At 45.7% G+C, this 26,909-nt stretch overlaps 1 protein-coding gene across 1 annotated transcript in view; it reads right to left on the bottom strand.

Annotated features, from left to right (window-relative positions):
• The window catches only part of CTNNBL1 (catenin beta like 1), a 158,203-nt gene that overhangs the window by 18,239 nt on the left and 113,055 nt on the right, over positions 1-26,909 (bottom strand). The window contains exons 12-13 of the mRNA XM_032845811.1: positions 10,365-10,462; positions 8,199-8,279 (exon numbers count right to left, since the gene is read on the bottom strand). Of these exons, the coding sequence (XP_032701702.1) occupies positions 8,199-8,279; positions 10,365-10,462 (179 nt within the window). The remainder of the gene's footprint in view (positions 1-8,198; positions 8,280-10,364; positions 10,463-26,909) is intronic.

Below are 26,909 nucleotides of genomic sequence, written 5' to 3' on the forward strand. Positions count from 1 at the left end.
GTGTGTGTGTGTGTGTGTGTGTGTGTGTGAATCTACAAGTAGGCTAGCAAATTCCACATGCAATTTGGAAGAGTTGAAAAAAACGGAAGACACTCAGAAAGGTTTTGTGTTGCTCATTCCACGAGAGAAGGCTAGAATAAAAACTTAGATGGTAATTCAGTGAATGGCGCATTAAATAGAACAGATTGCAATTCACAGCAGCATAAGCCTGTTTGGGGACTGCTAAAATCAACAGATTCATCTCCAAAGATACACAAGGAGGTGGTACGTGTGGTGTCAAGGTGCCATTTCTGTAGGGTTGTGTGTTGTTTTCCCCGCCCCCAGCCATATCCTCACTTTAAATGTTAATCTGTTGTCAGGAGCACTACCGAATCACCACCTTTCCACGAGCCTCTATCTCTCTCAGCAGGCAAGTCACAAGCCTCCAAATGAGCATGTGGATGCCATTTCTAATCTGCCCCTGACAGGCAGCGAGCTGCCCCTCGCTGATGGAAGGAGACAGTCATAAAAGAAGCTGCTATGTAGCCAATAAGAATTCCTCTTGCCTTAATAAGAGGGGACGTGACTCAGAGCCCCGATGGGTCACAGTTACGGTCTGTAGTCATGGGTAAGAACGCCCCACCATTTACAAAAGGCCCATCTCTTTTTTCTTCAAAAGCAAGGGAAGAGTTTAAGCCATGGGAGAGACAGGTAAGTGTGTTGGGGTGTGGGGGTGGGGTGTGCACAAACACCAGCAAATAAAACCTTCTTCTAAGAGCTTCTAAAATAGGGCAGACTATTAGAGAAAGATCCTAGAGACGGCCAGTCATTTTTAGCTGGGGAAACCGAGGCTGAAGAAATAATAAAAGGGATTTTGGGGGGAGGGGAGAATGCGTAACTAACTGGCAGAAACTCTGATAAGGGTCCAAGAACCTCACACCAGACCCTTGCCCACGGAGGAGAACTGACTATGTGTTAGGCCAACCCTAGCACACATGCATATGACTCGTTGCTATAAACAATCTCATTAATCTTTAAAATGGTAAAGTCACTGTGAAAACTAAAACACGCAAAGGGCAAGTCATCTCCTCCAAAACAGAGGTCGTGTGTGGCTGAGCTGAGATTCAACCTTGGGCCGTATGACCTCAGGATTCACGCTTCCTTCCAGCTACCATGTCTCCATGATGTGTGTGTCTTCCATTTCTGTATTTCTAAATTTACTGAAAACACAAAACAAAACAAAAAATACCCACGACTGCTCATCTGAATCTTGACAACATATAAGCCAGGCTTGAGAGAACCAGAGCTTCTGCGACAGCAGATACAAGAACACAAGGCCAGAAAATAACAATCCTGTTGGTGGTGCCGAGGAAGGAAGATCAGGACAGGCTTGTGGAGCCTCCGCTTTAGAGGGAGAGAGAGACAAGTATACAGGCCAAAAACACTTACAATAATAGCTACCACTTATGGCATACTTGTTTGTGCCAGAAACTGTTCTAAGTGATTTCTGTATATTGATCTATTTCATCTTCCCTGCAACCCTTCAAGATAGGTATTACCGTTCTCCCCCTCTTCCTGATGAGGAAACTGAAGCAGAGGCAAGATTTGGGTCTGCGGCTTGCAGGCTGCTGCACATAGGGAGCCCAGAGCACAGGGGTGGGGGAAGCAGCATGGGGGCCGGGACGCTTTCTGCAGGCGCTGGCCCAGCAACACTAAGCAGCATGCTTGGCACATGGTACACACTCAACATGCATCTATTGACAGACTTTTCTGCCAAAGCTCTTGAGGATACAGAGGAATTAGCCAGCTGCAGGAGAGGGCTGTGGGAAACATGGTACGGAGAGGTATTCTGGGCAGAGGAGAGAAAGGTTAGGAAGGCACAGGTGGTACAGAGCTGTTTTTGCATGTCACAAGGGGAGGAGTGGTGAGGGATGCAGCCCTGGGGTGGGGAGGCAGGGCAGGCATGGGCCCCGGTGCGAGAGGCCTAGCAAGGCCTGGAAAGAATTTAGAGCATATCCCACAGGTAACACAGAGCCAGTGTGTACTGGGTTTGGGTAGGTGAGTGGCACAGCTGCATTTTCAGTTTCGAAAAATCTCTGGTTACTGTGTAAGAAATGGATCTGAGAGGAAACAGGTTAGTGAGGAGGCTGCTGCACTCCTACAAGAAGAAAAGATGCTGTATGCCCAAGTGTCCACGGTGGTAGTGAGGACAGGGAACACGAAGAGGATGCACAGAGATCAGAGGTAAAACTTACCAGACGGACCCAGCAGGCAGAAGGAGGAAACAGATGCAGCGCAGGTTTCTGACCTGGTGAAACTGGTGACTGGCCCCGGCGCGGTGAAGGAGGGGAGGGGATGATACACGGATAGGGCCACAGACCAGGATTTGGACTGGCTGAGCTACAAAGGCCTCTGCGTGATGGCCCGTGGGAGGGGCTATGAGAGTCAGTAGACACTCGGGAGTCCCCAGCGCACAGCCCGAGAGCCTACGAACCCCACTGGAACAGGAGGGCAGGGAGGATGACAAAAGCCAAACAGAGCATGCAGGGCCACACTGCAAGGTAAGTGGCAGAGGCACAGGATCAGAACTGAGCTCCTCTGACTTCCCCTGTACTGGCAGAAAGGATGACAGACTGGGAAGGGGGCAGGCAGGGGGGTTACGGAGGGTGAACGAGAATATGGCTACGTCAGCCGGCATCTAAAGGAGAGGAAAAAGCACCAGGACACACCCTCCCCCACCATCACTGGCTTCTACTGGCTATCAGCTGTGTCCTGGCAAATTCTTGAACAGAGAAAGTCTGGGAACGACAGGCTTAAAGAACAGACGAGAGGAACTCTCAGCAGGATTCTCTTTTTAAAGCGCATCCCAGAAGCCTGCCGCCCAGTTAGCAGAAGAATCAATGGCAGTCTCCTACTTCTCCTGTCTACATCCTTCCCCAGTGCTCTAGGATCACGTTCCCCACGCATCCACTCCTGAGCTCCCCTCGCTCTGTACAGATCTTTAAATGAGTTTCAAATGCTAAGGAAATAGTCCAAGTCTGTTCCAGACATCAAGTCCTGTGGATACTGTTTCATTACAAGGAGTCCATCTTTCTCTTTCCAGGATAAAGCCTAGAATGATTTAACTGTGGCAAAATTAGCATGCAATTTGTAAGTCATTATAGTGCAAAGTATGTGGTGAGAACACTTTATTGAATAAACCTGCTGAGTATAATTTTCCCAGGAACTAAAAAAGGGAAACCTCTCTCCAAGGCTCTCCTCCCTCTTAAAATCCCTGCCAGTACCTATATAATTATGTCTCACTCTGACAGTCAGAAGCCAGGCATCTCTGTACATTTAACCAAGAGAAGCCAGAAGGAACCAACGAGAAGTTAGGCCATCTTCCCAATAACAGGGACCTTGCTGTTTCTGGGCTTGGTGTTGGTTTGGGAGTCAGGTGAAATCTGCTGAGACAAGCATCCTGAATATTTACAGATCATGGAGAACTGAGGCTCACTAGAAGAGTCTAAGAATTACATGCCCTTTAAAAGTTCAGGTCAAACCTTGTTAACCAGGAGCCCCGAGGGCATGTCCAGATACACTGTAGCCCTGGATCGGGCAGTCACGGAAGACATACGAATGCAGTGGGCCACGGCCCCAGACGTGGAAGTCTCTGCCAGTCACAGATTATTGCAATAATGTGATTTCAAGTGAATGTGTGTACAGTTACCAGCTTGTCCTGTAGACTCTTCTAAACAGGCGTGTTTCACCTTACTGAACGCCGCCACAGGTAGGCCACAGAACCTACACAGAGGTCCTGAGATACTTTTGATGATGAGGCTAATCATAGAGCAAACCAAAAAAGAGGGTTAAAAATGAGAGTTAAGGAACAGTGTAGGAAAAAACCCTCAGACCTTCAATTTTCCTTAATACTCAGGGACAAATACTAATTTCATCTCTAAGTGATGGTCCTTCATTTAGTGCATGTCAATCACTACGTAAGTCCTGAGAAAATGATGAACAAGAGAGATTACAGCCCCAGAGACAGAGAAGAAACAAATACTGAGAGGTGATAAAGGGCCCTGGAGATTGGGGTGATGCTACTTTACGCACAGTGATGACTGAAAACTCTCTGACGGGGTGACATTTAGGCTGAGACCTGAAGGTGGAGGGAAGCTCCAGCAAAGGAAGAGCCAGGACAATGGGGAGAAGCAAATGCAAAGGTGCTAAGGCAGGAAGGAGTGCCCAGGTGCGGGAGAGGACACTAAAGAAACGGGGGGCACCCAGATCATGAGAAATATTGCAGTCCTAGGGGAGTTAGGAAGTGGGTGTGTATACAGAGGGGTGATGGGGTGCAGACAGTCCTTAAAGAGACAACGAAAGGTTCTCTGGCCACCGGCTATGTGCCAAGCCCTGTGAAAGAGCTTTCAGGTGTTAGTTCACCAAATCCCACCTTCTGAATGCCCCAAAGTACACAGGTTGGGACATACACCTTAGAAAGAAAACACTACTGAGCAAGAAAATAAGGCTGAGAAGTTAAGCTACTTGTCCGAAGTCAGAAAGCAGAAAGAAGCTGGGCTCTAGAGCCTACATTCTCCCCTCTCACCCTCTTCTCCTGGGGTTTAACTTCCCACTCACCCCCCCAAACTAGGCTCCCCCGACCCCTCCTTTGCTCCTGCTCCTCTTCAGTTGGAAATGCCTGATGCATCTCTGTCTTCTAACATGTAGCTTGTACCCTGCATCATACGCGAAACAGCTAAGGGTCCCGCCGGGCACAGTCCACAGCTCCCGGCTCCCTGGGCATCTCTAGGCCTCATCAGCAGCACTGCTCCTGGGGCCCCTTCTTCCACGGGCACTTCCCACTCTCACCCCCTGCCAGTGGCTGGCCCGGTGCCTCGCAGAGAGCAGGCGCCTGAGAAATATTTGCCAAATGACTGGATTCTGTCCAGTGACTCCTGGTCAATTGCAAACCATGGCCATTCGCACCGTGCCCGTGGACGTCTGAAGTGTACAGGGAAGATGGGGTTTCTGAGACACTAAAGCTGTCAATACCCGACCTGCCTTATCTGGGGGCAGTCCCCGACTCTGCTATCTAAGTTTTTTGTTGTTGGTGCAGACTTGGTGGAGTGTGGAAGTCTGGGAGATACTTATTCATTACTGACCTGACCGTCAATGTCATCAAATGCATGAGAAATAAGCATTCAATTCGCGTCAACAAATATTTGCTGAGCTCCCAAGGGGTGTAGGACACCTGAGTTTAACAGAGATGGGTGGGGTGAGGCAACAAATTGCTTATGACTTAAGAGAGAAGACTGCATGAAGGAGAGGTGAAAAAGAGGTCGTTCTGTTCCCAGTCACTCTACACCTGCCAGGCGGCTGCACCTGCCAGGATGGAGCCCGAGTGCTGGCAGAGAACGCTGCTCGCTAATGCATCCCTCGCCCTGCCACCCCGCCCTGTCTCTCTGAGCAACACTGGGGCTGCTGAGCACTAATGGCCTTGGAATGTTTGCCAGTGCCCAGCAAAACGGCCTTGGCACCAAGGGGACAGATGTTTGTCAGGGAACGGCAGGGGCCCCGGTGCCTGTGGTACACAGGCGCTCTGTGAAGGCCAGGGGAGAGCGGCTGTGGCGATTACTCTCCGTCAGTGCTAATCAATTTCACACCCTCTTCAGCGCTGATAATAGATAATCTTGTGGGAAGTGGGCCAAGTTTCCTAACGGCTACATGCAAGCTGCTCCCTCACGCCCCACAGCTTACTCGGCCGCCTTCAGAAAAGCCATCTACTCCAGCTTCCCCTCAAACAAAGTATATGATGGGGCCAACACTCCGGTCTGTTAGGGGGACTCCTTCCGGGACAGATGGCAAGGAGGATGCCCTCAGGAGAAGGGCCACCTGGCTCACTTTAAAAGCTGCGCAAGAACGACCGAAGGATGCTACGAGCACCAAGCAGCAGCGGCTCTCAGAAATGTAGCGACGTGCTTTCCGTACTTTATGCTTCCTCTTTATAATAACCCCCAAAGGTGAGTGTTATTTCCATTTTACAAATGACACAACCAAAATTTAGAGCGGTCAACTCATTTGTCCAAGGTCTCAGAGCTAGGACGTGGCAGAGTTGGAATCCAAACCCAGGGCTCTGTGACTCCCCACTCACCCAACACTTTCTCAGAGGCTGCCGCTCCTCTGTATGAAGGGCTGCATGGTCACCGATCACCCCCTCCCTGTGCTCTTACTCCACCCCACTGCTAGAAGCCGGCACAGTGACCCAAGGATGTGCGCTTGAACCTGAGGGGCAACACTGAGTTGGAAAGGATCGGAGAGGTGTTTGCTGATACCACATTATAGCTAAGAAGCTGGCTACACGAAGAATGGTGACAAGCCAGGGCCACACAGTGATGGAGAGGGGGTGCCTGCCTAAAATTCTAGGTCCCTCAACTCCCAGGTCCTCCTTCTACCCCTGAAAATCTCCTCTTGCAGATAACACAGGTCTTCAGTCAGAGCTGGAGTTCTAATTGTCTTGTGGCTGTTTCCCCACAAAAGTCTAGGGAAATTTCTTCTAATTATCATTCAGACGAAGAGAAAGAAGACATTACTCTGCCACTTAAACAGTCACTAAGTGTCCACCATGCACAAGTTACTGTAAAGGGAAGAAAGGATGGAGAAGAAAACCCCAGTCAAAGGACAAAATAAAGGAGGTGGGAGGGCAGAACAAGAACTGCGCGTGCAACATGCTGGCGTCTGCAGTCCAGCCTCAGGATTCGGAGCCTCTGCCTTTATCTTGTAGGAGTATCACTGCATAAATGAGGAATGTCCCACTCAGTCAATTCAATCAATCGACAAACATCTGAGGACTTACTAGGGGGAGGGAGATCCCGTCATGACGCCCACAGAGACCTGTCCCCTGGCATTCATAAAGGAAGGTATAGCTCATGAAGCGGGGGTGGTGGTTACGAAGGGGTGAAGAGAAACTGCACAGACAAGAGGGTCGCTGTCTCCCCATAAGCTCGGGGCTCTCACCCTGGCCTGAGGCCTAGCTTGGGAGCAAATGCCAGCACAGTCCGCTGTGCGCTGGGCTCTGCCCCGCAGCTGCACTGCTCCACCACAGATGGGAGCTGGGGCCCAACTGGCTCTCCCACCAGTGCGGCTCAAAAGCCTCCAGTGTATCTTTTTTTTTTTTTTTTTAAGATTTTATTTGTTTATTTGACAGACAGAGATCACAAGTAGACAGAGAGGCAGGCAGAGAGAGAGATTGGGAAGCAGGCTCCCTGCCGAGCAGAGAGCCCGATGCGGGACTCGATCCCAGGACCCTGAGATCATGACCTGAGCCGAAGGCAGCGGCTTAACCCACTGAGCCACCCAGGCGCCCCTTCCAGTGTATCTTTAAGGCAAGAAGAACGAAAGAGAATGGAGCGATAGAGCAAATCAAGATCACAAAGAAAATGAAGTCTATTAGAGACTTTGAAAAAAAGCAAGGCAAGGATCCTTTGGCAATGTGACCGAAGACTGAGGAATGTCTTGCGGGGAGGAGAACACAGACTGGACATTAAACAGCACAAATGCCTGCCCCAGATGAAGGTGACAGATGAGAAAGGTAGAGGCCAGAGATGGCAGAGAACAAAATGGAAGCAGGTGGAAAGTATAGAAGGCAGGGTAGCAGCATAGCGAGCACATCCCCTCAAGAAACAAACCTGACAGGCTTCATTTCCCTCAGCAGCCATGAGGGGAAGAAATTAGGGTCAGTCCTCTGGAACCTGGTACACAGGCTTTGCTGCAATACCTCTGAAGCCCCTTTCTCCGGGTCTCCAGATTTTCTTCTGTCAATGAGTGACCTCGACCTTTCCTTCCAGTTCTTCTCCCATGATCACCCTTCCCTCGGATGCTTCCCCTATGACTACAGAAGCCAGCAGGGTGTGAACCAAGACGGACTCTGCCAGCTCTGCCAGCGTGGAACCAAGTCACTGCACTGCACTTTGGCCAGATGTTTTAAGAGCAGCTCATGTCAAGGGTACTTGTGCTATCACCCAGGCCCCCGGCTGGACAGGGATCATTCTGACACATCCTCCCTCCTATTAGAAGATCTAACCACTGGCAGACTGTCACCTGCTCTGCTCTAACAGGTTAGGCGGCACATGAGGGTAGGTGGTACCTCTGCCCTTGCCTGTCCTATGGGGACAGAGAAGGTACAAAGGGACCCAAATGAAATGCAAGTCGACGGTTGGCAAAAGACAGGCAAGGATACGTACGTGTTTCTCCCCTTCAATCTTCTTGTCCGCCACCTGCATTGCATCCAGATACTTAAAATGCAACTCCATCAGTCTGTCAACCTGAAAGAGAGATATTTCAGACATGAGTGAGAAGGAAAAAGAATACCAAGGCAAGAGAACAGTGGGGCTCCCATTCATCTCACTGTCACTCTGTACAATAGGAGACCCACTCTCCCACTTCTGACATCGAGGATGAGCTCTGCTTAGGAACACAGCAGGAATGGATTGAAGAGCCGGGGCAAAACAAGCCAACACCCGGGTTGGGTGCAGTCCGAACACAGGCCCATTCCTCAAAAGGCACTGCATTCCGGCCCTTCAAGGGCTCCTGAGAATTCGAGTTGTTAAAAACAAACAAATAAAAATTCAAGTCCCTTCTTGCGAAGAGAAGGAGCCTGAAGTTACATACTTGGTATTCACTTGGAACTTTACAGAAATTTCTTTCTTCCAACTGAAACCTTTCATGTTCAGATTCTACCCCAGAGCTGATCTTTTTTTAAAAAGGTCTGAGTAAAATCTCTTTAGTTGCTTTCGAGTTAGAAGAGAGTACACGAAAAAAACTCTTTCAGCAACTTAAAAAAAGGCCCTGACTTCTGCTCAGCAATAACTTAAAAATCAGTTTTCAACTTAGCAAAAGTCATGCTTCAAACATGGCCCGAGGAACACTTGGTGGGTTTGAGAAAGTTTCATTTTTCCCTAAGACTTCCAAAGACTGAACAAACACCGTGAAACCAGCTTAGGGTTCTAAACTACCTCTTTACTAGGCTGGCACCACCACGGCTCTTGGCAACCCTGGTATTTACTCAAGAGCTTATAGTGCTTAACACCAGATGGTGCTTAAACACGCCCTCAGAGTGCAGGAGGACTGTACCCAAATCTTCTCTGGATAACAATGACGACCCCAAGATCTTACATATTTCAGTTGATGGAGCATCTTTGTGTCCATTATTTCCTTACACCTTAAAAAAAACCCTGAGAACGTAGGCAGGAAAGATAGTGACCCTAATTTTAGAGACAAAGAAACTGAAGCACAGACGTTAAATGTCAACCAGGGTGACATGTTTGCTAAGGTGTTCTGTGCCTAACTTCATGGTGGCCTCTTCCCCATGCTACGCAGCTAGCGAGGCTGGAGGAAATGGTCAGGCGCAAGCTCAGAGAGACAGCCATAAAGCTGGCTCGGAAGGAGGACAAACTTTCAGCCTTTCCTTGGACACAGAAAGGAATTATGGTAAGTTATAAAAGGGGTTTGGGTCTTTGCTTTTATTCATCTAGAATGATCTAACTCGTAACTAGCGGCATGCCCGTAGTAGACGGTGATCGTGGGCAAGCAATGTAATGCCTTTAAGCCTATTTCCTAACCTGCAAATGTGGACGAAAGCCACACAGAGGGTAAACCCCACGGTACCGGGAGAATACATGAAACAATGAAAGGGGCCTGCTAAGCCCCGACAATCATTAAATATATGCTGACTCTTAAAAAAAAAAAAAAAAAAAAAATATATATATATATATATATATGCTGACTCTTGCTACTGTTGAAACTCTTACAGTTTGGCATGCTAAATCACAATGTAAAAGATGCACCTAATCTCATTTATGTGATCATTCTCTTATCCCACAGGATGTGGAGGACAGGCTCTCCCTTCTCTATGTCTATAACAGAACCTTCCATTACTGCCACCTAGGAAGGCCACATTTAGTCTTCCTTTCCTTGACTGTTCAAGACGGGAATTAACATGTCCATTTCAAAGACAGGAAAAACAAGGCTCAGAGTGGTACACATGTTGAAAATAGCAAAACCAGGTTCAAATCCAGACATCTGAATCTAAAGCCTATGGTTCTTGATGACTTTGCCATGCTGTGCAGCCCCCAATCCAAATCCTATTACAACCCCACTCTCACTGGGTCTAAAAATCACCCTGAGGTACTTACTAGCTGCTGCCACCCCAAGGTGCTACTACTCCCAGAAGGATGGATCTGGAGAGGAGAGGCAGAGTCACAGAAAAACCCGAGACCCAAAGCCATTCTGGAGAAAATACTTTAGGGCAGGAGCGCTCAGCCCAGCACCCCCCAGATGGCATCAGGTAATGAGCTCTTCCAGCCCCCCCGGCCCTGGGCCCGGCCTTACCGTGCAACAGGCACACCCACCTTCTCACTGTCATTTTCAGTGAATTTATTCAGAAGCCGGGTTCGCTGCTGCCCTCTCAGGTTCCGCAGGAGGGAAGCCAGGATCGAACAGACATGCTCTGGGTTGGGAAGGAGAAAAGGGAACATGCTGTGATCAGAGCGGTAATTATTACCTCTCTTCAAGCCTGATATGGTTCTATTGGAGGAGGAATAAATAGGCCTTCCCTGACTGCTGCTATTGATTAATAAGACAAGAACTTAAATTGTGTCATTGGAAACCTGAACTGATCTTGACACGCTGCACAAGAAACACATTCAAGGACAACCCGAACGAGTGAATCAAAACTAAGTCAGAACGTCTAGTCCACCTGGAATTAATTGATTTTTATTGTCCACAACAGAACCTTAAACTAATCTCCCATTTACAGAAATAACCTGTGAACACAGTATGAATGTCTGCTATGAGATGAGTATATAATGAACAAACAAGACGTGTTCTATCAAATCCTCAAATTCCCTCATACCTTCCCCAGGTAAATATCCTGGAATTCAGTAAGAGACATGACAGGGCACCAGGGTTATCACTGCCATTCTGGTGCAGCTAAAACTCCTCCAAGTTTGAAAGCAGTTGGCCAGTAAGTACTTCAAAATGGTAACGATGCTTTTTGAGTTCATATAACCCACAGGCTTCTATTATGAGCTACTATTTTTCTACCGTGGGAAGAAGAGGGTAATTGAAGGGTATATTATAGGCTTTAGCTGTGAAGAGATTCTTTTCTTTAAAAAGAATTTTTAAAAATCAAGAATAATGACCTTGAAAAGGAGGAGGCAGAAGTCTAGTCATGGAGAAATGAGAGGGAAGTTTATTTTGAGATAATGCCCAGAGCATAGGCAACTAGTACTCTATCTGAAAAGTGACTGAAGAACATCTTCACATGTCAAACTCCCCTTGAGTTCTCAAAAAGTCACCTATTAATTAAAGCCCCCGGTAGGCATTCACCACAGAACAGATACGACTGTTTGCCCCTCATTTATGTAGGAAGCATTCCCTGCCTCTCCACATTCCCAGTCTCGTACTGCTGGATGTCGTCCAGCATCCTGTCTTCTATCCACGGTCACCTCTCTGGGAAGCCCCACACTAGTCCCACTGCTCTAAAAACCACCTACACGCTGACAGCAGCCAAAATTGGGTGTACCGGCCAGTCCTGTTCTCTGAAAGCAGACTCATGTGCTCACCTTTCTCCCTGCTCTCTCCATGTGGTTGACAACAGGTCCTTTAAATTGAACACATCCCAAATCCAGCTCCTGCTCTGCCTCCTCAAACCTGTTCCCCACAGTCTTCCCCACCTGGTTAATGGCAACCAAGTTCTCCAGTTCCTCAGGCTGAAAACAGTGGAGATGTCCCTTATCCTCTCCTTCTTCACAGGTCTCACAGGAAACCCTGTCAGCTTTACCTTCAAATTATACCCAGAATCCCACCTCTTCTTCCTGCTGCCCCCGCGGTGGCTACTCAGGTCCATACCACTGTCCTCTCTTGCTTGGAATATATTTTTTTTTTTTTAAGATTTTATTTATTTGACAGACAGAGGTCACAAGTAGGCAGAGAGGCAGGCAGAGAGAGAGGAGGGGACACCAGTTAGGTGGCAGAGGGTAGATCATGAAAAAAAGTTGCAAGAATCTACCCATGAATTTCAAGATGGGGAGAGACAAGACAAAATGTGAGTTTAGACCAACCCTTAGCACTAGAGTCCTTTTAGAGATGAAGACCAGGAAAATGTTTCTCTTTCCTGATGAATTTTTTATGCTTATCAGGGTTCCCTCTTTGCCTTGGCTACTGGGAAGCTCAAAGATGAGTTTCAGCTCACCCACAGGAAGCAATTTCTTTTACTGCCTTATTAGGGATTCCCATCATGATCCACCAATTGATTTTAAAATAAAAGTAAGGGGGTACCTGGGTCACTCAGCTGATTAAGCACCTCCCTTTGGCTTATGTCATAACCCCATCATGCTGGATCTAGCCCCATGTTTGGTTCCCTGCTTGGCTTCTCCCTCTGTACCTACCCCCTGCTTGTATCCTTTCCCATTCTCTCAAAGAAATAAATAACATCTTTAAAAAATTAAATAAAATAGAAGTAATGGATACACATGGTAAAAATGAGACCATTCACAAAGGTATAAAACACATTCAACAAGTATTGATTGAACACCTAATATTTGTCTTTTCCCGTACTCCTGTCATCGTCCTTTTCTTCTCTCCCAAGGGGAAAATACCTATAAGGTATCTTGTGTATATTCTTAGAGGAGAAGAAAAAAAAAACAATATACATACATAATAGTAATATACATACACATAAGATGTAAAAACACATATATATGTGTATATATATATATATATATATCTATATATATAGATATAGAGATATATATATATATATCTTTCCATATCAGTACACACTTCGTTTTTTTCTAATGGCTATCTAGGATTCCACTGACCTTATTTATCATAATTTAACTAGTGTCCTGTTCAATCATGAGTATTTTAGGTGGTTTCCAGTTTTCGGTTGTTTGTTTTGTTTTTGCTGTTAGAAACAATGCTGCACCAAACATCCACGTACACATATTCTGGCATGTGTACTTTTTTTTAAAGATTTTATTTATTTATCTGACAGAGAGAGAGAGAGAGAGAGAGAGATCACAAGTAGGCAGAGAGGCGGGGAAGCAGGCTCCCTGCTGAGCAGACAGCCCGATGCGGGGCTCGATCCCAGGACCCTGGGATCATGACCTGAGCTGAAGGCAGAGGCTTTAACCAACACTGACCCACCCAGGTGCCCCACTGCATGTGTATACTTATGGCAAATTCCTAGCAGTGGAACTGGGTGAGTCAAAAAGTACTCATACAGAATATACTGAAAGACGCTGACAAGTTATTTGCCAAAAAAGTTGTACCAATTTCATGTCCACTCTCAGTGTCACACACACACACACACACACACACACACAGAATGGAAGCAAAATTTTATATATGTATATACAATACATATATATATGTATTTATACTCTTACATATAAAGAGTATCCGTTTTCCCATATCCTCACTCAGATTGGATACTATCCAACTTAAAAATTATGACAACTTACTGGGTGAAAAGTGGGATCTTCTTCTGATTAGCATGTTTTTGTTCTTGTTATGAACAAGGTTAAGCAGCTTTTCTGATGTTAACTAACCGCTTGTATTGCTTTCTGGGTGAGCTGCCTGGCCTTATTGCCAATTTGATTTCTATGAGCTCTATGTAAATTAAGACTATTATCCTTTTGTCATATACACTGCAAATATTTTCTCCAGCTGGACATTTGTGTTTTGACAAATTCTTATTCAAAGCTAAGGTTTAGTATCACCATATTGTTTTGCTACAAGTAGCTTCAAGTACCTAGCTGAAAGTAACTGTCACCAATTGTGTATCTGTGACAGTAGGCTTGAGTCTGTACACAATTTTCTCACCGAATCCTCACTACTAAGCCATGAGAAAGGTACCATTCTCATCCCTCTTTTATAAATGGAGAATCCAAGGCTCAGAGAGGTTCATCAACTTACTTAACATCATGGCCTTCGGTCAGTGGTGGGAACTAGGTCGGAACCCAAGATGCCTGACTCTAAACAATAAGCTTTCCTACTATGTTGTTACATGTTTTCTGGATATAAAAAGTAACCATCAGAGCTTTTAAAGAAGATAAAAGAAACCAGAAACTAAACCACGCAAAGCCTGATGATATGCTTCATGTGGGGCTCATTGTGTCCAAAAGATTGGCACTATGTAAATGTGGATTTAAAAAAAATTCAACAATTTTAATGAGAGAAAATGAAGCAACAGGCCATATGGAATAAGACGTGAATAATGACCCCTCTTCTCTCCTACTGAGTTACTCTTTCCAGAGGTGATTTCTACCCGAGTCCAAATAAAGAAGAGACTTTGGGTTTTAGGCAGTTCTGCAAATACTGAACCAGAACTTCTCAAATTTCCCTTTTAATCATGCTGATTATGATAGAGGGTAAAGAGTTGCAAGAGAATGTTCTCTATATACCCGAACAAGATGGGAGGGTGGGGTGCCAGTGGAACAGTGCTGCTATCAGGAGCTGTAATTTTCAAAGAGGAAAATGTAATATACAGAATAATCATCTTTTTTGGCACTAGATCATATTAGCATGCATTTCTACAGCTCATCCCAGCCTGGAGCAGGAGATACCTTGATCTATTACAGAGTATATACTAAGAACAAATGGCATTTACCTATTTGGGATTTTAAGCAAAGAACAGGTTGTTAATTTCAGGAGACCTGAAGCTGCTTAGGTAGCTTAGGTACCTTCTGTCTCTTTCTCTCTGGGTCCTGTGGTTGGCTGTAGGTCACTGGTGCCTGACAGGAAAACACTTCAGCTACCCCAAGTTTTACACACACACACACACACACACACACATACACACACTCACAGTTTCATTAGCCACTAATAAATGTAGCCTCCCTAGGAACAGATTTCAGCCCAAGGTGGTGTCAATTTTTTATGCACCAAGAAGATGGGGAGAGCTGCTGGCACAGAGAGCAGGGGAGATAACAGGTTTATCTGCTGGCCAGCACCACTCAGCTGCTCTGTCATTTCGACAGGATAAAATGGAGTCGAAGGATGGCTATGGAGCTGTCAACGCAGATGGCGTGGATGTGGTGATTCCCACTGCAGAAAACAACCTCTAAGGCAGGGTCCAGGGAGAGCAGAACACAAACACACATACACACACAAAGGGCCCGGGGAGAGCAGAATGAATAATGAATACACACACACACACGCACGGTAAAGGAAGCCACAGGCTCCCTAGAGGGGAAGATCAAGCCAACCTACAATTTCAAGTCACTAGGTAGGGAGGCCGGGGTCTTGGTGGAATATTCCAGAGCCAGTACTGACACTGTGTCAGTGTGAGCCCCTGCCTGCTGGTGCCCCGCTCAACAGACAACTGCCAGCCTCAGGCACTAATCAGTGACACCACTGTAGAGGGGTGGTTCTGGCCCCTCTTCCCTAGCTTTAGGGGCCTCTCAAGGGTGATTAGCAATGGGTTAGACCCCTGGGTATCTGCAGTTTGATTCTCTGGGGTCAGTTTGAGTTCTGTCATTTTCAGAGCTGGAAGGAGAATTAGAAATCTTTGCTTCAACTCCTCTGGAATTTTGAGTACAGAAACCATAGGCCTGATAAGGGATGTGATTTGCTTCAGGTCAAAAGGACCGCTGGGATCTAGATCTGGAATTTATCTTTTTTAAAAATCACAACAGAAACTTTGGAGAATCTGATGAACTCTTATGCATGCTATCCTTTGCAAAACGTATTATATACAAATGTAACACTCCATTGAATTTCAGAGTGTTTCCATCTCTTGGGGATGGCTCCTTGGTTAAGAACCTATGATCTAGTATACCCAGATCAGAGGTCTTTCCAGAATGGAACAAACCAGACTGTGGCAGTGACTCCAACTAGCCTTGTACAGGATGCACTGTTTTTGTAAAGGAGGAGATGGACTAACATTTCTCATCCTCAGTCTTAAAAAAGGGTGGTCCAAACCCCAGGAGGTTAACACCTCTCTCTGTGAGGAGAGCTACTTATCCATAGATAGGTCTGTTAACAACCAGGCCTACTGGTGGCCCACTGCTGAGAAAGACGCACAGGTACAGCAGGAAGTCTAACTTCCAGGACCTGCTCCAGAAAGGCCAACAATTAACTAACCTTATGTGGAGCTTTAGGATCAGACAGACTTGGATTTGAGTCTTGCCTCTGGTGCTCACTAAAACCTGGGCATATTGTTTAATCAGTAAGTCTGTTTTCCTGTTTCTAAAATGGGGCTGTCCCTTCCAGCTATTAAATCCACTGTATCAAATGAGACAGGTGCACAACAGGCACCCAACAGACATTCATTTGAGATTTTCTGTGCTGATGAGGAACATGGCAAGACAGTCTCCAGCCCACGTACCTGTCGCAGATCACCACCTAGCGCCTACCACATTGCCTCCTGGTCACGTGCCTGCCACTGACTGTGTTTTAGTCTGCCTGTGCCACCCTCACTTGCCTGTGCCGAGGGAAACGGGAACTTGGGTGGCCTGACTTTCTCAGCTGGTGGGGTATCTTCTGTAACTCAAGATTTGTTCTAACCCTAAGATGGCGCAAGGACAACTTCACTCAGACTCTTTAATCCTAGAATAAATTAAAATAAAGTGCTTGTGCATGACTGCCTATAAAGCCAGATAATACAAGTTCTGGGAGACCTGCAGACAGCCCTGCAGTGGGCGGTGGCTATTTACTAGTAAGCTGAAGGACACAGCACAGCGAAGCAGAGATGGTCCTACCTTTTAATAAAAATAAATGTACTCGGCCATGGTAATCATTTGCCTTTTGATCTTGCTATAGAATTGAAAACACAGCCCATGATCTGTAGAGGAAATGAAAAATACCTTCTCTTTTATGAGTTTTGTGAGCATAGGATAATTAATTACAGGGCATGAAGTGGTGCATACACCAGCTCAAACTTCTGGGCACCTACTATGTGCCAGGCAATGTAGCAAGTCCTGGGACACAGAGAAAAAAGCAGACAGACCACCCTAAAGGAGCTCATCATCCTAGGAGCGAGGCTAAGAAACAAAGACCTACCATCGAGTACACGAGTGTGTGGTACACGTGGAGTACGCAGAGCACACATGTGAAGGGTCCCTAACTCAGTTGGGGTAGGGGAGGAAAGAGGAAGGAATGGGCAGGGCTGGCTATTTTTGTCATTTCGCATTCTCAGACTCCTGGAAGTGACACAGAGCTGGGTGCGTTACATCGGCAAGTGAACAGCTGTGAGCTCATAGCTCCAAGCTATCTGTGGGAAAGCGGATAGAGAAACAGAGGCCAGGATTTTGGGTTCTATGGACACATTTAGTTCCTACAGGTCTCCCAAAGTAGGGATTGGAGTGGGAGGTGGGGAACAGGGGGATGGAGGTGACAAGGAGCACAGTGTCAATCCCTAAATGACTTCCTTACCATTCTGTGCCAAGAGAAAGGCCTCCAGATGTCAGAGGTGTCCTGCTTGCATCTCTTGAAGTTTTGGTTCCAGGAGGCCACCAAAAGGGAAGAAGAGGCACTAACAACCTGAGCTGGGCCACAGGAGGCAGCTTCCAGGGGTCTTAGACACAGGAACGGACACAGCTTCATTCATTTATTCATAAAATAGAACCCTACAATGTAGGGTTCTGTAGATACAGTGTTTGGGGACAAAGACATCCAGACAGTGACTCTGCCCTCCAGGTGCTTGCAGTCTATCAAGTCTAAAATTACTTGACAGGAAGTGGTAGTGATGAGAAAGAGGCAGAAACTGAGGAGGCAAATACTCTTGCTAGCCAGGGTGTCTGGGAAGACTGGTGGGCAAGATTCCATGTGAGCTGAGCCTGGGAGAAGAGAAGAAAGCAAGAAAAGAGCTTTGAAGGGGGCGGGGAGGGAATGGGAACAAAGGTATTCCAACCAGACGGAAAGCGTGCATCAAAGGTGTTAAGCTGGAATGCGCGGGTTATGGCAAAGAACTGGGAAAGGATTTGTGTGGCAGAGGGAAGGGAGGATGAAAGGTGATGAGGTTGGAAAGGTGGGGGCGGAGTGCAGATCATATATAAGTACAAATGCTGGACTATGGACCCTGATCAATGCCCTGCTAGCCTAGCATCTAAATACTGGCCCAGCCTGTGTGGTTGGACAATGAATTCAGGGCCCCTCTGAGGTGCATCCAGCTTCAGAGCCTGCACCTGCCTTCCAGAAGCCCAAATGGTTAAGAAAGATATGGGTCAGCTATACCTCTACTCTTAGGATGGAAATGGTCCCTGTACTTCAACCATCAGGCCCATGTCTTGGCAAGATCTTGCAGGGCCACTTTTTAAATTCAAGGCCATGCAGCAGGGCTGCCTTTGTTTCCATGGAACATCTAAGGCCATTAGCTCTTTTGTCTTAAGGAGATCATACAGAAGTGTACTTCTCTTGTTTCTAAAATTAAAACCATCTCTGTTTTATTGCCCATCCTTGCTGCCCACCTGTCCCTGAACTCCCTCAGACAGACAGACATCCTGCTTCCTGGTAAGACTCTAGATGCAAACAGGATGTTTAAAATACCCTAATTAAACCGATCCCAACTTCAGCAGTAGTGTGCTGGCATACAGATTAATCTGCTTCATGCCCGGCACTAGCAGCTGAAGTAGCAGGAGGCCCTGTCAAATCAAGCCACAACATTACACTCCTCTGCCTTTATTATTATTTTTCCCTTTTTTACATTCCATTATAATGGACATCTGCTTAGCAGGGGATGTGGTAACCCAAGAAGAGTCACGCACGCGTGCTCAGCCACTCCAGTCGAATATTGATGCAAGTCAAGTCAAACGCACTTCTCAAAACAGATGGATCTGTGTTAGCATCTATATATAGCCCTTTAGACACAGACATACAAAATGCATACATTCCTATTCTTCATAAACATTTACTGACTCCTGAATATGAGGCAGGCCCTGGGCTAGAGACTAGGGACTTAAAGAGGCAATCAATATTTATTATAAACCTACTATGTGCCTGTGTGTACTCTGCATGTGTTACTTCATTGAATTCTCGTAATAATCCTAGGAAACATGTTTATTATTCTCCCCATTTTATAGATAAGAAACCAGAGACTCAGCCATGGAAAAAAGTTTGCTTCCCAGGGTTTCACAGCTAGGAAGTGACCTAATGAATTAGTTCCAGTATACTAAAACTTGATTATCTTCCTCATGAGTTAAAAATACCTCATAAGCAGATTTAAAAACCATTCAACCTCACTAATATTGCAGACAAAGCCATGAGGTAGTTTCATGCGATAAAAATTTCACAACAGTTGATGCCTGGAAGGCTGCAGGGCAGTGAGCTCCCTACGCTGCTGGCCACGGGAGTACTCGGGCCGCTGCCCCGAAACCACCGCTCTGCCGTATGAGTCTCCTCAAAAGATCCCAAGTGGGGGCCACATCATACTCGTCTCTACACCTTCAGCACCTAGTCTTGCACCACAAAAATTCAACTAATACTGGATGTGACATCCTAAGAGAACACCATGGTTTTAAGAGTTAGCCGTCAGAGATATCTATGCATAAAAAAGGAGTAACTGATTCCCTGTGAGGGTCTGGGTCAATCAGGGAATTTTCAGAGTCTCCTCTGAAGACTGAGGAGGAATTTATCAGAGACACAAAGGAGGAACACCATTCTAGACAAAACATAAGAGGCTGAAAGGCACGGAGGTGTGAAGGAGCCCAACAGAGGACAGGCTGCAGGAGTGGGTGGTGGGGTGTAAGATGAAGCAAGAGAAGCAGGAACCCTGCACACTCAACTAGAGGCAGGACTTTATCCCATAAGACCTATAGAACGCAGGATGGAGAATAAGTAGTATGGTCAGACTTATGTTCCAGAAAGATCATTCTGGAAGATTTACTAGAATGTACACTGGAGGGGAAGCAGGAACAGATCCAGATCATCACAGAAACATAGGAAACAAATGCAATAAACTGCATTTGGGTATATCTAAGAGTTACTTCTCCCTAAGCAAAAACTGAAATAGTTAATGGTCTTTCAGAAACAAGCCCAGTTTCCTTGCCCCCTTCTGGAGGGAAGAAGTAAAGTATGACATAAAGAACACCAGAAAAGACTTAAGAGACAGGGATTTCTAGTACAAATTTTAAAAAAAGTCTTCTCCTTGGCTCTGTATAGGTCTCTTGTCCATCTACTCTCTGGGCCTCAATATCCTTGTCTATAAAGGAGAGAAGTAGCCTAGATGACACATAAGTAAGGTCTTCCCTTAATTGAATTAAAAGATTCTACTTATCAAAATGAGATGTGAACTACCAAGTGGCCCAGCAATTCCACTCCTAGATAGTACTCAAGAGACAATGAAAACACATGACCACAAAAAGACTCGGACACAGAACATTCTACAAAAACAATGTTCAGGTCAGCTCCACTCATAATGATCAAAAACCTGAAATAGTTTGGCAACAGGAAAAATGGAAAAATGCACCCACACTATGGAATACTACTCAGGGACAGAAAAGAACAAACTATCAATGCACTGGACAGCATGGGTGAATGTCAAAAACAGTCTGCTCAGTGAAAGCTTTATCCCTAAAGGATATCCGTTGCCTAAGCCTGCAGACATGGAGCTCTAGATGAGGTTTACCTAAGACACGGTGAAAACCTCAGAACAGTGGATGCCTTTGTGAGGTGGGGGAGGGCTTGACTAGGGAAGGGCACAAGGGAACTTTCTGGGTAGTGATAACATCCTGGACCTTGGCAGAATATGTACCTGTCCAAATCTGCCAAACAGTGCACTCGAGATGTGTACATTTCACTCTATGTGCTTTTTGTTGTTAATTGAACTCTAGGCTATTAGCCTACTCCTAGGCTAATACTCCTGCTTAAGTGTTTAGGGTGAAGCGTACTGATGTCTGTAACTTATTTCCTGCATCAAAAAATAAAATGAATGGATGAGAGAGATGGACGGAAGTGACAAAGCAAATACAGTAAAATGTTAACTACAGAATGTAGGTGGTGAGTATGTGAGCATTTACTGTACAATTCTTTCAACTTTCCTGTACGTTTGAAAATTTCTGTAAGAAAATATTAGGAGGAAGAAGGCAAGGGAAAAAAGTGAGAGATGAGCACTTGGAATATAAATGGGATGAGATTCCTAAAGGTTATTTTTCCAAAAAGTAGTTTTTAATATGTCTGTTGTTTGAAATTTTGAATGCATTTTCCATTGAAATAGGCCCACTGAAACCCATTTAACCTGAAATATAGCCAAAATTAATTCAGTATTCTCATTTTTCAGTTGCGATGAGATTCCACAAACATTGCCTAATCACCTACTGACTGCAAAGCAATATGATAGGTGTTGCTTTTGGTTGATTTATTTTCTCTTTCCCATGGGATATCCCCCTCCTTTCAGAGCTTGAGCACCAGTATGGGTTTAAAAAAGTGTTTAAGTGCTAGCTTAACTAATTTACAGCCTTGAATCTGTGGGAAAATAGGCCTTGCAGCAAGAAAGGGATACATATGCTCAAAAAATACTTCCTTCTGCTACACAACTATTCTCCAAGGGCTCCGAGTGAAAAGAACAGAATGATGTGGTAGCTAACATTCCATCTCAGGGTTTGAGGGGAAAGCATGAAGCTCCCTAGGTCAAATGTTTGTGTATCAGGGAAAGCCCGTACCTCAGATGGGTTGAAAGGGAAGTCCATGAAGCTTTAAGGGCCTGCTATGTGCATACCCAACCATCTCCAGTGGAAAATGACTCCAACCTGTAGTTTTTGATGACTCCTACAATGTGCTGTGTCAGTGCAATCACCCCATCACTCTAGTGGTGGCAGTGGGCACTGGGAAATGATGCTGGTTCTGGTGGACACCATGAGGAATGAACTGGCCACCAGTGACTTCAGGAACTCTTGAGAAGGCCTGGACTATCTCTACCCAAGAGAGATGCTCTATGCCAACTGGCAGCATCCTGACTAGTTAGGACTGCCAGTTACCTACCCATTTTCTCTGATTCCTTACCAATAGAACCCATATATGTCTGCTAATTTACCCACCTTAAAAAAACAAAGGCAGAAAAACAAACGACAGCTTCCTTTATAGCTAGGTATGACCTAGCTTGACCCAAGTGACCCAAGTGACTCACTTTGGGTCAAGATTTAAGACAAATGGGGAAATGGAACTTCTGGGAGGAGATATGTCACCTTCTGCCCCGCCCCCTCCCCCTTTTGCTTTTCTGCAGCCTGGAATACAGACACAGTTACTGGAACTCCATGATCAAGACCATGAGGCAATCTTGAAAACAGAAGCCAGGCACATTTATATGCGATTGGGATGCACTAATAAGGAAACAAATATCCCTGGCCCTGTGAGAAGGACAGAACAGAATAATAAAAGGAACGTGGGTTCCTGATGACATCTTAAAGCCACCAGTCCAGTCCTGATCTCTGGACTTCTTTATTTGAGACAAAAATAAATCTCTAGTGATCTATTTTATTTAAGCCACTGTTATTTCCAGTCTCTGTTACTAGCAATGAACTGTAGTTCCTAACTGATAACACTAATCTGGTAAGTTCTTTTCTAGGAAGTCCAAAGAGACACTGTGTGCCCAGAAGTCAGGTATTCACTCCAAGAAAGCTGAGTATACAGTCCCACTTATTTTGGGGGAGCTAGCCACACATCCCAGTGGGGAAAGTCCTAGAACCAGAGGTAACAGCTAGTAAGAAGGTGCATTCCCTTTTTTCCTCTGCCTCAATGTCTCAAAGGTTCTATACGCTTTTCCATTATATTCTGGAGAACTTGGCTGGAAGCACTAACATGTTTTTGCTTTTTAGGTTATTAGCCCTCATCCTCGTAATGACAGAAATAAACGCCTAGTGTTTCAGGACCTCTGTTTTCTCTCTGCACTCCTGCCAATACTTAGGTTGGTAGCACCCACACCCGGCAGTATTGGGAAGAACTGGTCTGAGATGGCCTGAGATGGCCCAGATGTAGGGTTTCTGACTCCCAAGACTGATACCTCCAGTGATGAAGACAGCTGAATGTCAGGTGTGGCTGGTTACAGCTTCCTTTTCCGTAGCGTATCACTTTCAGGGGTATTCCACCTAAGTGAATTTAAACTGATTCTGTGGCCTAGAAGCTGTCTTGGGGTCTGAAAAGGGCATTATTACCAGTTATCATCATCTTCCTACCCACATCCAAACAAAAACATAGAAACCTTTAGATCCTAAAATGAGATAATCCCCCTGAATGTGTGTAGTGTGATTTTTTTTTTTTTTTTTAAGAGTCCTTTTCAATGGTTAGCTTACTATATTCTCAGACAGCCCTGAAAGTCTGGGAAGGTTCAGCATCACCCAGGCAGTTTTTTGGATACCTGGGTTTGGACATATCTGGGGCTAAGCCTGGGTACCGGAATTCCCCCACATTCTCTCCTCTCCATGATCTGTCCACCATTCCAAGTCCCACTTTCCAAGTACCCGCCTGCCAAGGCGCAGCAGACTTATCATCACAGCCCCAAAGCAAGGGCGGTGTTCTCGCACTCTGAAAGCCATCCCCGGATGCCTGCTTTAGATTAGAAATTCAGTTTAGAGGAGAAAAAAAAGAAAAAGAGGAGCCTGTTTTCAGGGCCTTCAGGGAATGATCTAAACCTAGCTCTTGGCTCCTTTCATCCGCTTCACCAGGCCGGCCTTAGCGCTCTTCAAACAGCCATCGGCCCCTCCTCCCATTCTTCCGCAGTTAGCAGCCTGGCCCTCTTTCCAGCTGCCACGGCCTCACCAACTGCTGAGCTCCGCACACTTCCTCCAGACTCTGGGGCTTCAGCTGATTTCCACAGAAACCAGAAAACCCTGCTTGCAGACCCAAGGCGGCCCTATGTTCATTTTCTTGAAGTCTGACTTCTTAACCTTCCTCCATCAGCCAGTAACACCACAGAGCGAGAGGACAGGAGCATCTCGGTGTCGCACTAACGCAGTACTTTCATTTCCAGTTTCAGGCTAACGAACTAAACTGTCCTCCAGTCTTGCACATATAAAACCACTGCAAAAACAAGTTGTGATCTCTGTGAAGATGGTTCCTGATCAGATTCTAACAGGGACGAGGCCCTTAATAAGGAGGAGAGAAGGGAAGCTGCTCAATCTTAAGAAACACTGCATTTGTGAACAGCAACTCCATGTTTTGGTTAATAAGAGGCTGTCATCAACAACTGGCAAATAGATGAAGTGGTCTGCCACCCTCACTGCCTCACACACACACCCAGTACAACCAGTTGTCCAAGAAAGAAAGATGGGCCAGAGAGGTCAACGTGACTTTCCCAAGGGGTCTCTCTCAGGAGGAAAAAAGCATTTATTAGTGTTATGTGCCAGTTTCCTGTGCTAGGTGCTTTACACACTCTTCTCACTTAATAATCATGACACTCTTAGAGTAGAATATTCTCCCCATTTTACAGAGGAGAAAAAATAAGGTGCACTGGGGTTAAGTGCCTTACCCAAGTTCTCAGAGCTAGTGAGAGTCTGAGACTGATCTGACCTCCAAGGCTAGCTTTCTTTCTTTTTTTTTTTTTTTTTAAAGATTTTATTTGTCAAAGAGAGAGGGGGAGAGAGAGAGACAAAGAGCAAGCACAAGCAGGGGGGAGTGGCCGGCAGAAGGAGAAGCAGGCTCCCTGACAAGCAAGGAGCCCGATGTAGGGCTCGGTCCCGGGATCACGACTTCAGCTGAAGGCAGATGCTTAACCCACTAAGCCATGCAGGCAACCCCCAACAAGGCCAGCGTTCTAAATCTGCCTTTCTAGTGGTGAACTAAAATTACTAGCACCCAAATTTCCAGGGTACTGCTTAGCAAACTGAGTTGTGAGAAATAAAAAGAGGCCGTTTTGAACAAACCTACAAACTGAACCGTCAATGTCCCTTTGCTTTATATAAAGCAGATGGTTTCTGGCAAAAACTGACTTCAAAGTAATTTCTGTGAAACAAATCCTACTTGTTTACCACTGTGAAACCCAAGATGCATTCCCAAAGAAAAAATTCCCTTGCCTGCTTCATCATAAATATTTGGTAAGGGGGAATGATGAGCGGCCTCGGCGGGTGCTTGACGTGACAGCAAATCAGCAGCAGCGTGTCCTTGCTGGTCCTGGGATTCCAGAACTCCCCTCAGCCGAGCCATGGGATCTTCCCTCCTCAGTGAGACACCCCCAACAGGCCTCTGACATCACTCTGGTAGCTCCTACAAAGTCTGTGTGGTAGAGAGGGACACACACTGGCACAGTGACAAGGAAACATTTTCTTCTCTGGCATGATACTCACAAGCACAGTAATAATCAGAATGGCACTCTTCCTCTGGCACCTCAGTTTCCCCAGTTGTCTTTTGAACAGTGCTCATAGCCCTAAAATCTACAAAATTCTTCTTTCTCTATGTCAAAAGAGAGAATCTTTCTCTTTTGAGGGATCTTCCACATCCCTGTCAGAATATGATCAGGAAGCATCTTCACAGAGATCACCACATGTTTTCGCAGTGGTTTTGTGTTTCGCAGTGGTTTTGTGTGTGCAAGTTTGGAGAACAGTTTAGTTCATTAGCCTGAAACTGAAAATGAAAGATTTTCTCTTTTGACATAGAAAAAGAAGATGTTGAGAGAAAGATTCCACTGTCGGAGGCAGTCTATAATTTTTATGTGTGTGCTTGTGACAAATGAGGGGGTGCTACCAGCATCTCCTGGGTGGAGGGGAGGTATGCTGCTGCACACCTTATAATAATGCACACGACAGGCTCCCACCACGAAGAGTTACCTAGCTCAGAGTGTCAGCAGTGCCCAGGCTGAGAATCGCCACAATCTAAGCTACCTCTAACATCTAATAATAAGACACTAGACTATCAACAGATCCTTATGTTAGAATATATATTCTAGCTAGAAAAATGCCTACATCCAAGGTTCTCATTCATTTAAGTTATTAATTTTGTAAATTACAAATTCCACACACACAGTGAAATTATATAACATCTAGTGTTACCTTAAAATATTCCAGGGAGGAAAAAAGGGGAATGAAATAGGGTTGGCAAATGTTAATCACAGAAGATGGGTGATGGGTATATAAAGCTCAAGGTATAATTTTCTCTACCTTGTGTTTTTGAAATCTTTCATAATATCATTTCTTTTTCTTCTTCTTTTTTTTAATACACTCTATGGCCAACATGGGGTTTGAACTCAACCCTGAGATCAAGGGTTGCTTGCTCTACTGACGGTGCCAGCCAGGTGTCCCTGAAATCTTTCATAATAAAAGTGTTTTTTCTTCCAAGTGAGTTTTTATTCAGAAGGATATAAAAGATCAAAGGGATTCTACCCCTTCCCCCGCTTCAGCTTGAGACATATCCTATGGCTGGGCAGAACTCACAAATGAATGGAAACAAGCCAGCCAAGACCACCACACATGAGGATGCTATTAGGAGCCCAAGAAAGGGACCAGTCTAAATACAAATGTGGAAAGCCAGGGAATGCTTCAAGGAGGGAGCAGGTTTGGGGGAAATTCCAAGAAGTAAGTAATCAGTCCCACAGAAAAGGAAGTTAAGGAGCGTCTCGGTCAAGGGAAAGCATCAAGTGTCAACACATGGCAGTCAAGACTCGAGGAACTACTATAGTTCAGGCTGGAGACAGGGCAGGGATGAGAACGGGGAATGGCAAGAGAAGACCAAACGGGCAGGTTTTCTAGGTCATGCTAAACAATCTAGACTTTCTCCTGGACCTGCACGAAGAAGCCCTCAAGAAAGCAGCAGCACAGTCCTGTGATCAGATACGTGTTTTAGAGGTGCCTGAGGCAGTTCACCTGTGCTTTGGAAGAAGCAAAATGGACTGGAGAGAAGCAAGGATTCCAACAGGGAGTCCGTAAGAGGAGAAAAATGTTATCCTCATCTGAGAAAGGAACTAAAAGGGAATGGGGGTTAGTGTGGACTTACTGGAATTATAATGAGATTAACTTAAGGAGGTATTT

This window comes from Lontra canadensis, unplaced genomic scaffold, assembly GCF_010015895.1.
Source record: "Lontra canadensis isolate GAN:19392208 unplaced genomic scaffold, GSC_riverotter_1.0 scaffold169, whole genome shotgun sequence".
In the NCBI taxonomy this organism is placed as follows: domain Eukaryota; kingdom Metazoa; phylum Chordata; class Mammalia; order Carnivora; family Mustelidae; genus Lontra; species Lontra canadensis.